The sequence below is a fragment of the Larimichthys crocea genome, chromosome XIII (assembly GCF_000972845.2).
Source record: "Larimichthys crocea isolate SSNF chromosome XIII, L_crocea_2.0, whole genome shotgun sequence".
NCBI lineage: Eukaryota > Metazoa > Chordata > Actinopteri > Sciaenidae > Larimichthys > Larimichthys crocea.
Genome location: NC_040023.1, coordinates 43,866,974 through 43,881,492, shown reverse-complemented (window position 1 = coordinate 43,881,492; position 14,519 = coordinate 43,866,974). Strand labels below are relative to the sequence as shown.

At 41.6% G+C, this 14,519-nt stretch overlaps 2 protein-coding genes across 3 annotated transcripts; one reads left to right on the top strand and one right to left on the bottom strand.

Annotated features, from left to right (window-relative positions):
• The first annotated feature begins 685 nt into the window (after window positions 1-685).
• On the top strand, window positions 686-3,316 carry utp23 (UTP23 small subunit processome component). The gene is made up of 3 exons (XM_010754115.3): window positions 686-1,088; window positions 1,247-1,421; window positions 2,397-3,316. Exons 1-3 carry the CDS (start codon window positions 901-903, stop codon window positions 2,784-2,786), a joined length of 753 nt encoding a protein of 250 aa, XP_010752417.1. The 5' UTR covers window positions 686-900; the 3' UTR covers window positions 2,787-3,316.
• Window positions 3,317-3,367: 51 nt separating this feature from the next.
• rad21b (RAD21 cohesin complex component b) lies at window positions 3,368-13,466 on the bottom strand. 2 transcript variants are annotated; one of them, XM_019270737.2, is made up of 14 exons: window positions 13,225-13,466; window positions 9,875-10,074; window positions 9,544-9,673; window positions 8,998-9,097; window positions 8,501-8,607; window positions 8,190-8,399; window positions 7,267-7,389; window positions 7,002-7,130; window positions 6,687-6,910; window positions 6,443-6,599; window positions 6,152-6,297; window positions 5,816-6,007; window positions 5,576-5,659; window positions 3,368-4,753 (listed from the first exon to the last, which is right to left on the bottom strand). In XM_019270737.2, exons 2-14 carry the CDS (start codon window positions 10,016-10,018, stop codon window positions 4,562-4,564), a joined length of 1,938 nt encoding a protein of 645 aa, XP_019126282.1. In that variant the 5' UTR covers window positions 10,019-10,074; window positions 13,225-13,466; the 3' UTR covers window positions 3,368-4,561. The 2 variants fall into 2 exon arrangements, with proteins under 2 accessions (XP_019126282.1, XP_027141995.1); XM_027286194.1 differs by lacking the exon at window positions 13,225-13,466 and adding an exon at window positions 10,176-10,281.
• Window positions 13,467-14,519: the final 1,053 nt, after the last annotated feature.

Genomic DNA, 14,519 nt, shown 5'->3' with positions numbered 1-14,519 from the left:
TTTACTAAATGAGCATACCAGTGTGCCAGTGTGCGTGTGTGTGGGTGTGTATGCTTACTTGAAAGATTAACCAGTTTTACACGTTGCATCCCTGTGGAATACAAAATTTAGGGAGTCATTTCATCCTTACATGTAACTCCCTCTTTGAACCGCATGAGGGAGACATTGTCTGCTGTTGGTTTTTGTGGCATCAGACGAAGTCCAGCTGTGTGCTGGTGTTTCTAATGCACCAATTTCTCCAACTTGTTAGGGGAACAACTAGAGGAAATATGAACCCGCATGGTTTGTTTGAGGGACAAAAGGTTTTCACGGAGAACTCCTTGCATTCGTTTTTTTTTTTTCCGCCTACTCATATTGGTTTACAGTATAAGACAATATGATGAGTGTCAAAAATCACACTGACGTATTTGAAAGTCAAATTAGCACAGCTCTCTGCTCTGTATTATTATTATTATTATTATTATAGAAAAAAGTACATTATTTGTCTTTCCTCTTTCAGTGTTTATTTTCCTGACAACAGGCTTCAATACTTACGTATTTCAAAAATTCCCATATATTAAGTTGTTACATAAATTAGCATACACATAAAAAACTATATTAAAATAAACTATAAAATATTAATAATCAAACACAACTAATAAAACCAAATGAACGGCTGGGGACCTCGCCGGAACCTTTCTCGTATATTTTGTTTCCGGCCGGAGTTTTCATCAGTTGGTACCATCAGCGTGTTGTGTACAGGTTCCCATGCTTGACTGTCCGACAGAGAGATTTTGATATTTTGATATTTTGATATTTTAATATTTTAAAGGCAGACGTCTGAAGTCGTCACTAACGGCTGCTGGCGAGGCGGGAAACAGAAAGACAGAAAGCTTGTTGTGACTCCGTCCCGCAGCCAGCATGAAGATCAAGCGACAGAAACAAGCCAAGAAAACTCTGAGCTTCTACAAATACAACTTCAGCTTCAGGGAGCCCTTCCAGATCCTCATCGACGGGACGTTTTGTCAGGCGGCTCTGAAGAACAAGATCCAGATCAAAGAGCAGATGCCCAAGTACCTGATGGGGGAGGTGCAGCTGTGCACCACCAGGTGAGGGCGTCACGTGTACTGACCCAGACTGTCAGTGGTACTGACTGTGCAGCTCAAATCTGAACGTCCTGTCCTTATTAAGCCGGTGTGTGTGTGTGTGTGTGTGTGTGTGTGTGTGTGTGTGTGTGTGTGTGTGTGTGTGTGTGTGTGATGCTCAGCTGTGCGCTCAGAGAGCTGGACACTCTGGGTAAAGAGCTGTACGGAGCTAAGATCATCCTGCAGAGGTTCCAGGTGAGGAGGTGTCCGCACTTCAAGAGCCCGGTCCCCGCTTCAGAGTGTCTGCTGTCCATGCTGGGGGACACAAACCCACACCACTACTTTGTTGCTACACAGGTAAATATGATGCATGCGCACACACACACAGGTATCTACAGCAGATACTACATGTTAGTTCAAACGGTGGTAATATTAGAAACAGCCATCAGTATAATGAGCAGCAGATCTGAATCTGAGGGGAGGATTTATGGATTACATTACACCTAGATCTACATTTAAGTTAAAACCTCATAAACTGGCAAATGAGTATATATAAGCTTCAGTCACTGGTTCCAAACCTGAAGGTGCCGACCCCATTATGGGTTGGGAAAGCTTCATGGTGGTCAGACAATTAAAAAACAGCAGGATTATATCTCTAAATGTAATTAATTTCTGTGAAGAATGCTAAATGAAAATGTTCTCTTTGATTTTGGACTGTTATTTAAGAAGATTTACTTGGGGAACTTTTCCTTTCACTCAATTTTTACACATATGGGCCCAGAATACAACCAAATGCAAATGTGTAGAGATGATGGAGGGATGAGCCGTCACATAGCAGCGCAGTGGGAGCAGTTAGTTTAAACTTCAAATCAATGTGACGGGATAAGGGCATGGTCAGTCTTTTTAACGCAAAATAAACTATATCGATATTAACGTTATGGTCTTGTGCTATATCGCTTATTAAAATATATCGATATAGATTAAAATATCGATAGATCACCCAGCCCTAGCTCTGGTGCTTCATTTTCAGCCAGAAAGTTTGTGAACCCGATTTAGAAAGAGCAAACTGCTTCAGAGCCTGACTATGATGAATCCAAGGAGAATCATTGATTTAGAGATTTGTTTTGCCCTCAGGACGAGCAGACTGTTACTTAAAGAGGGGCTTATCAACTTAATGAACCCCTTGATAGCCAATTAAATATCAGTTCAGAACTTGTCATATAATCATTTGCAAGTTTAGAAAGAGACGGTCCTCGGGACAGATGTTGAACTGTATAAAATTGGCATCCTCTTACACACGTTTACTGGTGTTTCCATGTGCGTGTTGTCCAGGACCACACAGTAACCGCAGGCCTGAAGAAGATTCCAGGTGTCCCTCTGCTCTACATCATCCTCAACACCATCGTGCTGGACAAGCCCTGCCAGACGTCCCTCGACCACGTCCAGGCCGTCCAGCTGGGAGAACTGGTCAGCCAGGCCCAGCAGCAGAGCATCCGCAGCCTGAAAGAGGAGCAGGGCATCGCCCAGAAGGACGGCGAGAGGCGAGGGAAGAAGAGAAAGAGGAAACAGAGCAACCCCAATCCTTTGAGCTGCTTGAAGAAGAAGAAGAAAGGCGTCCCAACACAGCCACTGAAGAAGACGGAGGAGGGGGAGAAGAGGAAAAGAAGTCGACACAAGAAAAGACGAGACGACACGTCCGCTCCTGCAGCTACAAATACATAGTACAACAGGAAGACAGAGACTTGAGCCATTTAGTTTCTTACATAAATATTATCTGAACATTAACTGCAGCGAATAAATCAACATGCGGCACACAGAATGTCATTTTAAAATATCGGTCATGGTATGTGTTTTATTTTGACATTTCTGCATCAGTTTCTGAGTTTACAGGCATGAGATAGGAAGTGTTCAGAAACATACCAATGTTTTTGAGAAGATTTGTCTTGGCTTTTATATAAAATAAAAAAGGGTTTACAGGCACATAGTTTAAAATCTAAGATGCACTCAGACATTACATGATATACAGTTTATATGGAAGTGGATTATCAAAAAGTGATGCATTCAGCTGTCTTTGCAGGAGCACAGGGAAGTGTGCTCACAATGACTCGGCGCTGTGCAGTGTGTGATTACTGACCTCTGTACTGTTATCTTGTGAGTTGAGTCCAAACGACAACGTTTAAAACAAATGTGTCCATTCAGACTTCACATGGTCATTCTTCAGATTATAAATAAGAAAACAAGTCATTCTCTTATATATTATATCAATACATGAATATTGAACAGAGTATCTACTTGATACCGACTTACCGAGGAAGTGACACTGAGCACAATCATTTAATGATTATCCATATAGAAAAGAGACACTGGATGAGTTCAGTCTGTGTCACATACTTAATGTCATTTCAAGGATAAAAGAGCAACTAGTTCAGAAAAATGTTTTCTTACCAATATGAAATATTTCAGGACAGATCATGCAAATATGGCCGACCACTCATGTTTACATCATCTATAGGGTTAGGCTCTGAGGCTCTTTTTTTATAAGCTGTGTCCCAATTCCAAAGTATATACTAACTATATATAGTTTTGCAGTGTACAAGATGACACAATAGGTGTGTTATTGTTCATTATTCAAACTGCAGTGTTTTAATGTTTTGCCAATTAAAAAAAAGTTAAACATTTTGTGTTGTCAGAGCTGTAAAGTGTGTTTAGTATGCATACTAACTGTATTTTGTCACTTTTCTAGTGTGACACGTGTAGTGTGGATTTGGGACACAGCTATAGTTTTGCTGTGAGGTGCAAACAGTGGATGGTGCAAGCAAAGCGTGTTCAGAAACAGCAGGTCTGTAGTTTGTAATTCTTAAAGTGCTACTCTACAGTCATAGAATGATTACTTGCTGGTTGAGGCTGCAAATCACTACAGTAACGGCTTAAATGTTCTCTTGCACAGACTGGATATAGTGCATGCTCCTTTTGGCTAAAGTCGGCGTACATGAGAACTTCTTCACGCAGTAGTGGGACAGACGACTCTCAGAGTAACATGACTGACTGAGTTATCACTGTGTAAACATACTTACCTTCAAATAGGCTCCTTTACTTTGGAACCAGTGCAACACAACAGCTTCAGGAGGGAAGAAGTGCCTGTCAGTCTTTTAAACCTGTGTGGAGCAGGCAGCAACTCCACACTCACTTCACTGAGCTCACTTAATATTAACTTTGTGATAAAGTGAGTCTCAATAATGAAAGTGCCAATAAATAAATGAATAATAAATAATAACAAATAGAAAAAGTGTCTATTGTTTGGAGTTGAAATCCTCCTCAAGGAAGAAAGCTCTCAATTCAACCATGTTATTCAGACTTTTCCTCTCACTACTGCTTAACATCAAAATACTGCAGACAAGATAAAACTCAATATTCTATAGTGTGTAATAAATAAATAAAACATTTGCTAACTGTTGTGTTGCAGAAAGAACAGAGTAGAGTTGTTGTTCTTATGTTTTCTAGATGATGTGGAAGCGAGGTCCGGGCGTAGCTATAATGTCGCTGTACGGCTCCTCCTGGACAAGCTCCACTGCCTGCTGCTTCTTCAGAACCAGGAAACTGTAGAACTTAGCAGCCGCCTGCTTCTTGTTGTTGTTCTTGCACAGATCCAACAGGCTGACTGACTGGGCGCCTGTTTTAGCCATCACCCTCTGTGGGAGAGAGAGAGAGTCAGGACGGGAAGGTTCTGTCCTTTCTGTTCAAAAACGGATTTTAAACTCCTCATTTGTGGCTGTGGCTTGGAGGTAGAGCGGGTTGTCCACTAATCAGATGATCGGCGGTTTGATCCCCGGCTCCTCCAGTCTGCACTTTAAAGTGTCCTTGGGCAAGATACTGAACCCCAAATTGCTCCTGAAGGCTGTGCCATCGGTGTGTGAATGTGTGTGAATGGTTAGCTCCTCAAACTGATGAGCATTTGGCACCTTGCATGGCAGCCAATGCCATCAGTGTATGAATGTGTGTGAATAGGTGAATGAGATATGTAGTGTAAAAGAGTTTTGGGTGGTCGGAAGACTAAAAGGGTGTTATGTAAGTACAGTCCATTTATCATTTACCACATTTTAGTGCATCTACTGCATGTATTGTTCTTCACGGGCTGCTCTGATGAAAAGCTAAAACTCAAACAGTGAGTTATGTAACATATCTCTGCACAAATATAATACCTAATACAGAAATCCAGAGTCACACTAACTACTAGTTAAATGTAGAACCACTGACTACAGATGTTTAACTGACACATGGAAACCTGTAATAGTTTTTAAATATATATCTATGTTATATTTGTTATTTTTTCTTCGGTGATGTAAGTCCTATCTTACACAGTCCAAGGTGTTGCAGTTTGTTTATGGTTTTAACAGAAGATATAAAAATGATTTGGAATGTGACCGAAACATACTGTAAACTCTACAAGTTGTAGCAACACGTTATCATCCTGTGCCTCTGCTTCTCCTAGTACCATGTGAACATATGTATACCTGAAGGCCATGAAGCATCTGCTGGGTTCTTTTGTTCCACCGCCTCTCCTCCTGGTCCTGATCTCCTCCCTGCACCTCCTCCTCCTGACACAGAAAAACAGTTACAGACACTAATGAAGGCTACCTACTGTAAAGTATGTCCGTCCTTTGTTAGCATACTCCGAATAAATAAATGAACATGAAAAAAACTATCAAATAAAAACAGTACACAGTACAGGTTTATGAGTATCTTAAGCTCACCTCTTCATCAGAGTCGTCATCATTCTTCTTCTTGTCCTTGTCGCCAAGCAGATCCAACTCTATCAACTGGCTGATGTTAGTGGTCTCCTCTGGGGGAAGATCCACATTGGTTGGCTCCAGTTGCTGGGACACATTAGAGGCTCTGGACCCCTGTGACTGCTGTGGCTGTTGTGGCTGATCCAAAGCTCCCATCTATAGAAAAGAGAAGGAGAAAGGAGATTGGTGGAGAGGACAGAAGAAGTATAAAAAACTAACAGTCCTGTCATTAAATATGTGCTCATATCACATACAGAAAAGGATGGGTGGACTGGACCACTAAGGGGACACTGTACTCACAGGCAGGGCTGGTTCTGTGTCCTGGGCTTTGCGTTTGAGGCCACGTTGGGAGGATGGAGGGGGCATGGCTGACTCGTCTAGCGTTGTCCTGCTGCCTTCCACAGCTGAAGTCTGCAGAACACTGGCCTCTTCCATGATGGTTTGGTCTGGAAGGGAAATGAACACACTGTTTCAGTTCATCACTCATCACTGCCATAAACAAACTGAAATCCAAGTACAACAACAAGTCCAACCCACAAGGCATGAAAACTTAAATATCCACAGTGTTTCTGTTTCTGTGACTTTTCTTACCCATGATATCTTTCTGCTGGTGTGCTGTTGTTTCCTCTCTGGGCACCTCCGGGTTTTCCAGATCCTTGAGGAACTCATCCAGACTGTCAGCCTCTCCACCCTTCCTCCTCTTCCTAAGCTCATCTGGTACCAGTGGAGTCAGGCACCTTGTAAACATCTGAAGAAAGCAAAGAGGCAGACAAGGAGAACATGCAGAAAGATACAGCGGTTTCATTCTCAAAGATGTCTAAAGGTGTTACGTTACCTTAAGCAGCCTAGCGTTCCATAGGGGCTGAGCAGGGAGAGAGAAAAGCTTCTCCACTCCTCCAGTCTCTTTCCACATCATCAGCTTCTTGGTAGGAGGCGCCAGATCCAGTGTGGTGACAATGTCAGAGTAATCAGACAGCTGTGCACGGATGGTTTTACTGTCCAACTCCTTCACACTGTCCACAATCAGCTTCCTCTTACGTTTCGCCTTGGTCTCCTTCACTGCACAGGCCATTCAGAGACAAGAGACGAATCAAATCAGCCCAGTAATCCAAAATGTTCTGAGATGTGGAGCAAACCTCCGAGTCATTACCAGTGATGTCAATCGGCTCCAGGGCGAAGGTTTCCTCCTCGTTGTGAACCAGAGTGGTCTGTTCTGTCTGGTCTGCCATGGCTGGTAGGGGTTCTGTTGGGCCTGAATCCGGACTATCTGGGGCTCCCGCTAACAACACACAATAACACCACGTTGGATATACACATCATGATATGTAGGTGTTTCTATATAACCAGAGCTACTGCAACACAACATGGAAGCCTTTCTTTCAGGGTCCGCTGCTGAGGTTCTTTGTAGATCTGACCTGAGAGAGCGTCAAAGTCGTCGTCATCATCTCCGTGGTCCTGAGGCATCATCACACTCTCTGTGATGGCAGGAGGGTCATCAAAGATGCCGCCTCCATCCTCGTTACTCAGCAGCTTGTCCACTACACACAAAGATGAGGTCATTTATTTCTTACAATCTGGATATTCGAGTCAATTAACAGTTTGACTAAATGCATGTTGACCGAGAGAGACTACATTCTTCAACTGGGCTCCTCAGAGTCACTGCAGGGGATTCCCAAACAACGCCAGTTTAATATGCAAGACAGTTTTATATAACAGTATACAATAGTATCAACTCGGCCTAAGAGAAACGTTAGAGTCTTCCGTCCTCTCAGCATCACTCATAGCCTTAAAAAACAAAATGTTAAAATCAAATATCAAATAATCAAAAAAATCATAAAATGAATCATAACTTTTCTATTTGCAAAATGACAATCCCTGCACAACAAATCACAGGAACCTAAAACACACAATGTGATGACAGCAAACCATCACACACACTGTGTGCTCAAAGTCAGCCTGGACAAGTATCACTTACTGTACAGACGTCCTAAAAGGGAAATCAGATGCAAACTGTATGCAGATACAGTGCATGTGGAGTGTATGTAAACTGAGAACAGTTCTCATGCAGGTGTTCTGCCCTTGAGTGGATTTCATGCTGTTTTGGTGAGTGGTAAATTTATAAATGCTACAATGCACCTTTTCCTGCTTTGCTCCTGTTTTTGTTGGTATGTTCCTCTTGACTCACCACTACTTCACTGATTGAAAGTGACCCAAACAGTCATGTAGCTGATTCTTTTGTGGTTACAAAACTGTGATGTTATAAACCGTGGTTAATAGTGAAATCAGTTAATCGTGCATCCTTATACATGTCATGCCTATAATATTGAGAGGATCCTACCCAGCATGCCTCCCTCATTGCTCTCCATTGGGTTGTCGCCGAAGTCGTCCTTGTACTGGTCATCGTACTCCAGGTGGTTGGACTTGTCAGCCATCTGGTTAGTTCCACCCTCGGCCTCCAGCAGCAGGTTGGAAGCTGATGCTCCCATGATGTCCACCTCAAACGCACTCTCCTCCCGCATCATCTCGCGGTCGTCCATACCAAAGTCAGCTGCGCAACAGAGAAGTATGTGAGGAATGTGGTCAAGTGTAGACTGGAATCGGCATGATATTACTGAACACAGCATGCATGCTCAGAAGAAAGATGCACACCAAAGTCATTGTCCTGCAGCAGGTTGAGGTTGCCCACCTCCTCTCTCATGGTGATCTCCTCCACTCTGCTCTGGTTCAAGTTGAACTGCTGAGCAACGTCAATATCACTGCACGAACACACCACACAGTCAATCATCTATCGTGTGTTTACAGCACTTCTCTTTAAATATTGTTTTTCCTCACCTGTCTCTTTTAACATTCATTAGTGATTTGATTAGTAATTACATGTCCAAGAATATATAAATACATAATATGTACAAGTGAAGAGCAAGAGTGAGAGCCTTTAAAAGAAAGAAAACATGCATGCTTCTACAAGTTTTATGAATAATCAACATAATGGGCAGAACTGTGCCAACCATGAACCAGCAACTTCTGCTCATGTTCTGTCATTTCCAATAACTCCTTCCTTTTTTCCTGACCTCTCTCTATTGCTGGATATCTAATAACAATAATAAAAATCAAAAGCTTCTTAATTTATAGACTGACAGAGCACTCACTCCAGGTCTGGTAGTGGCTGATCAAAATCATGGAACTCCTCAGGCAGCGTGATGGCATTATAGGCTGCTTCTCTGTTCTCCTCTGGAAGATCCACCACTCCTGAAACGCCACAATGTGAGAGAAGAGTTACAGCAGGTGACACATCTCAAGCATCAGGCAGGTACAAGGCTAATATTTATAATAATATGAGCAGTTTGAAGAAAGATCCTGAGATGTGTAGAGACCAGATGAACACAGTGATGGGAACAAATTAACAATAAACAATTTGTGCTGAATATCTGATTACAATATATTTGTTGTGTCTGTATGGTGAAGGAACGGTGCATTTATATTCTAGATGTGTATGAACAGTGTTGCATGTAGGTATGCGTACATACGTTTTCTCTCCTTGAGAAAACCTGCTGCATGTTTCAGTTTTTGATAAAACCTCTGTACAGTGTCATAATTATACTGCTTTAATCTCTGACTGACACTGCAGGACAACCAGAGGAAAACATCAAATCAGGAGTCTGGCTCTGACTTGTATGTTACTTTTTGTCCCTGACCTGGTCTAAACGCCATCTTGATCTTGATGAAGGCCTCGTTACAATCTGCCAGCAGGTACTTGGCCTTCCTGTGGTAAATCCTGACCACCCCCAGCAGCAGATGCCCTGATGTTCGTAAAGCCATTTTCACCTGTAAGATGATGAAATAATAATAATCTGCAGCTCCTTGTGTAAACGTCTCTAAAACCAGCCAATCACAACTGGCCATTATGTTACAAAGGCGCAAAATTACAAATCACAAAACTCAGAATATTAAATTTAGCATTGTGTTGTCATTTTTGTGAATACATTAACACAATTTCCTGTGAACGTGAAGACCCTGAGTAATTACCTTGGGTGAGATGATGCTCTCCACGCTGCTCTCCAGATTGCACTCAAACACGTGTGCCTTGGTCAGCTTCTTGTCCCAGTGGGCCGCCAGCCAGATTTTGGCCAGCGGCCCACGTTTGCTGAGGACGAAGTGGGCATAAAACATCGTCTCTGCAGCGCCTTCTCACCACAAGGGAAGGGGGAAAGGGGGAGGCGTCAGGCCTGGAGAGAGGAAACAACACAAAGGGAGAAACACTGTGACGGTTAATGTAACACGTTCGTTGAGTTGTCTAAGCTTCTGCAGACTGTTTGAGGATGCACACCTGGTTGTTTGGTTAAATAGGAGAAGTGACAGCAGCTGATTCAATGAGACTTTTCTGAAACTGCTGCCTGCTTCAGCAACAAACCCGATCAGAAGTGCACAGCCCTGCAGATCATCTCAGCACTCCCCGCCCTGCTCAACACTATCTGCACAGTCAGTGCAAAAGCAAAGCAATTAACTCAGTAAGTAATTAAGTCAATTAAATTAAAATGAGTAATAAGCCTGATGTGAAATGTACTGAACAATCCTTTTCATTTCAACAACATTTATTTTTCTGTAATTAATAACAAATCAGTTCTTTTCAGGAGACACTTCATGAGCATGTCCATTAGAGCGACAGCTCCAAGCAGACTTCCCACCTTAAGATGCTGAGAACAAGGTGGAGAGAGATATCCAGACATCCTGTATAAGCCAGCTACTGGTAAGTGAGTACAGGCTCTCCATGAAGACGAGACCGTCCAGCGCAGGCCCTGCTGTGTGGTCAGCAACCACAGGTTTCTTCTCACAGACACGTTCCAGACGGCTCTCCTCACACATTCAATTAGCAGTAGTAAGTTTTAGGAAAAAAAAGGCCCAGCTTGCTGATGCCTCATCTTCACCGTACTAACCTTGCATCCAGTCGTGAAGCACATTTACTCAGTGCAGTAGTCTCTGGGGTCAGAACCACAGAGTACAATTACACAGTACAACAGTACAATTTGGAGGTACTTTAATGTACTTGAGTATTTCCATTTTATGTTACTGTGGCTTTCTGTGGTCTGTGTGCCATGAGGAGCCAGTGGTGGAAATGTTCAGATACTGTACTTTAGGAGAATCCACTGGAGCAAATGGAATGTAATATTCATAACTGTATTATCGTACAATGATACCTTTATATCTACAGAGACAGCACTGCCATGTTTGTACAGTAACCCAGAACAGACAAACCAAACTCTGACTGATTTTCTGCTATGACCTGCTCTCATTACTCCTGCTATTTTTATGGCAAGTATTGCAACCACAGCAGTTTCTCCTTCATGTTTGGAAGTGTCTGCAGACTCACTGCTAGATGTTACTAAATCCTACACACTGGACCTTTAAAATACACACAGTGGAAAATATTAAAATGAGTATTAAAATGTCACTGAAGTAAAGAAAATTGTGAATAGAAAAGGAGTAAATGCAGAACAACAGCCCTTGTGACATCTCACTGATTGTTCTTTTATAGTTAAAAATATAATAAAAAATAATTATATATGTGACAAATAATACATTTAATATTTTATCTTTAGATCGGCATTATGACCCACACGTGAAAGTAAAAACAGGGTTTTACTATTGTACTTGGTTGGGGTCAGGCTCATTTTGAATTATTTTGGATAGGACTGCACCTAGGGTTGCAAAGAGGCAGAGAGAGAGAAAGTTTCTGTTAAATTTCCATGGGAAGTTAAGCTGGGGAATTTTAGAAATATTCCAAATTGGAAACTCCATGGGAATTTATGGAAATTAACTGTAAATTGTGAGTAATTTAAACAAACTGCATATGCAAACATAAATCTAAACATTTTGTTTTGTCATAAGCAGACATGCAAAAAAAAAAAAAAAAAAAACAAAATTTCTACAGATTTATTTGTAAGTAGAACTTTATGAAGTTTGAATTATTTTATTGAACAATATCATGTAGTCCACAAGCTCAAATGTGTGTCTTCAACAGTCTCTGTGTGCTCTGGGCTCTAAAGTGTGGTCCAGGTACAGAAATCACCTGTGCAGGTAGAGGAGGCGTGGCCTTAATAGCCCTGCAGTAAGCAGTGTGCTATGTGCATGTGACTGAGTGTACTTGCATGAAATTTGGTAGTTTTAGTCAAGATTATGCAAAAATATATTCCCCCAACTATATTTCAAATCAAATCAAATAAATTTTATTTGTATAGCCCAAAGTCACAAAGTACATTTGCCTCAGAGGGCTTTACAATCTGTACAGGGAGTGACACCCTCTGTCCTTAGACCCTCGGTTCGAGTGAGGAAAAACTTGCCCACAAAAAACCTTTAACAGGGAGGAAATGTGGAAGAAACCTCAAAAAGAGCCACAGAGGAGGGATCCCTCTCCCAGGACGGACAGACGTGCAATGGATGTCACGTGTACAGGACAAATATTTAAGTTCCCTGTTAATGGGCCAACTTCAATTTTGTAAATTCCCAATTTATTCCCATAAATTCCCGTTAACCCCCATGTAAAGTTTCCAACTTTAAAAATTCCTGGAATTTTGCAACCTGACTGCACCTACTGATTATTTTCTCATTTGATTGTTCGATATGTGAAAAATCAGGACATGCCATCGTAATTAGGAGAACTCAAAGTGACACCTTCACACTTATAATTATAAATTATAAAGTATTAATCACACATTTCTAAAACTAGATCAATGAAAAAAGATTAAAGAAAAAAACATTTGCGAATTCATTTTCTGTCATGGATTCATCGATGAATAATTTCAGCTGTACTGTAAAAAGACTTATCTGTCTGATAACTGTAGTGGAATAAAAAAAAAAAAAAAAAAAAAAAAAAAAAATATATATATATATTATATATATATATATATATATATATATATATATATATACTGCATGTTTCCCTCTAAAATGTACTCAAGAAGTCAAGTACAAATACCTCAAATATGTACTGAGGTACAGTACTGAGTACTATAGTAACGTCCGTCAGGTAGTAGCTGTACCTGCAGCTGCTCCTGCTCCGACACACGCAGACATTACAACAGTTCACGCCGCTAACATAACGAGTCCGCGCCGTTACGGGCCGCTTTATGAAAAGGCACGCGTGGTTCTGACCGGTAATGTCAGTGGAGGTGACCGTTACCGTTACCGTTACCGTTCCATTAGACCGCAGTGTCCGTTGACGCTCCCCTCTGTCACAACAGGTGATGATGCAGTCAAGCTAGCGTTAGCCGCTGTCATTCAAAACCCGGGAAACCGCGAACACGGCGCGCTCACGCGCCCACACCGACATATTTAATGACACACGTTCACATCATACGGTGAACCTTAAAAGGACTCACCGGAGCCGTGCTGTGCTGTCCTCGTTCTGCCGGCCGTGGTGTCGCTGCTGCTGCTGGTGGCTGTTTTTCCACCCCTCCTCCGACTAAAACAAACAAGATGGCGTCCCCCCCCTCCACTGGACGGATTGGACCGTTCGAAAGCTCAGCAGGATGCGGAGTGGTGCTGATGCTGGAGGGAGGGAGGGAGGGATGCTGAACTTTGCACCTGTACACACTTATCTGTTTACCTGTGAACCATTGTGAAAGCCCATTTACTATTGCTTTACTGCTTGTGCACCTCATGTTCAGACAGTGACCATAAAGTCTGTACTCCAAGTCTGTACTGTGTGGTAGGCTACATCTATGGTACAGTACCACAGATCTGTCATACGTTACCACAGAATTTACTCTACCTGTGGTACTCAGTCATACTATATGCTCATACCACACGTTTACCATAGGAACATTTTCCAGTACCACTGTGAATTTCTGAAGGGCTCCGGGATTTAGTTAAGTAAAGAGTACACTATTTACCTCTAAACTGTCTACAACTCCACTACAGTGGAGTTTAAGTATAAAGTGGCACTAGGAGAAAATATTTAGGTAAAGTACAGGTAACTTTGTACTAAAGTACAATATTTAGGAAGTTAGGAAACCAGAACAGTAAAGTAGACACAAATTATTGTGTTTGTGTATCTTCTATTTTTCTTTCTCAGTTTCCTTTAATGATATTTAAACTCTAAAGTTTCTCCTCATGTATATGGATTGAACTGACTGCTGATCTAAAGGAGAAAAAAAAAATTCTGTCAACTTGAGCTTTCACTTGATTGTTTCCTCCTGGTGAACTAGCTGATTAATATCATTCGCTTTTTAAAATAAAAAATGGTCTCCATTCAGATGAATGTCACTAACACAGAGAAACCCAAAATTATATGAACCGTTTGCATGTTACGTGAAACTGCAGTACCACCACCAGGAGGCAGCAAAGTTGGCTGAAAGGTGACACGCCATTCAGATATCACATGATTTCAACAGCATTGAATTCAGATGAAAGTCATATGAAAGTCACATGAATATGGAAATACACATTTATTACATATCCTTATCCCTACTGTACATGCTCAAACAGATTTCCATAGATGGAGGCAAAAAGTGATTACTTCACTATGAATTGTGTCAAATCTTTGTAATTTGTGATTTTATTTTTTGTAAGACAGGGACAGCGCACAATAAGACATTAATCTTGTATAACAAGAGAATATGCATTGTGCCTGGTTCTAGCAGATTGCTGTTTTCCACCTGTAGTCCCTGGACAG

Coding starts and splice junctions, on each gene's coding strand:
- utp23 (XM_010754115.3), top strand. CDS start 901: ATGAAGATCAAGCGACAGAAACAAGCCAAGAAAACTCTGAGCTTCTAC. Junction 1,089..1,246: donor GTGCAGCTGTGCACCACCAG/GTGAGGGCGTCA, acceptor TGTGATGCTCAG/CTGTGCGCTCAGAGAGCTGG. Junction 1,422..2,396: donor ACTACTTTGTTGCTACACAG/GTAAATATGATG, acceptor CGTGTTGTCCAG/GACCACACAGTAACCGCAGG.
- rad21b (XM_019270737.2), bottom strand. CDS start 10,018: ATGTTTTATGCCCACTTCGTCCTCAGCAAACGTGGGCCGCTGGCCAAA. Junction 6,600..6,686: donor GGAACGCTAGGCTGCTTAAG/GTAACGTAACAC, acceptor TGCTTTCTTCAG/ATGTTTACAAGGTGCCTGAC. Junction 5,660..5,815: donor ATGACGACTCTGATGAAGAG/GTGAGCTTAAGA, acceptor TTTCTGTGTCAG/GAGGAGGAGGTGCAGGGAGG.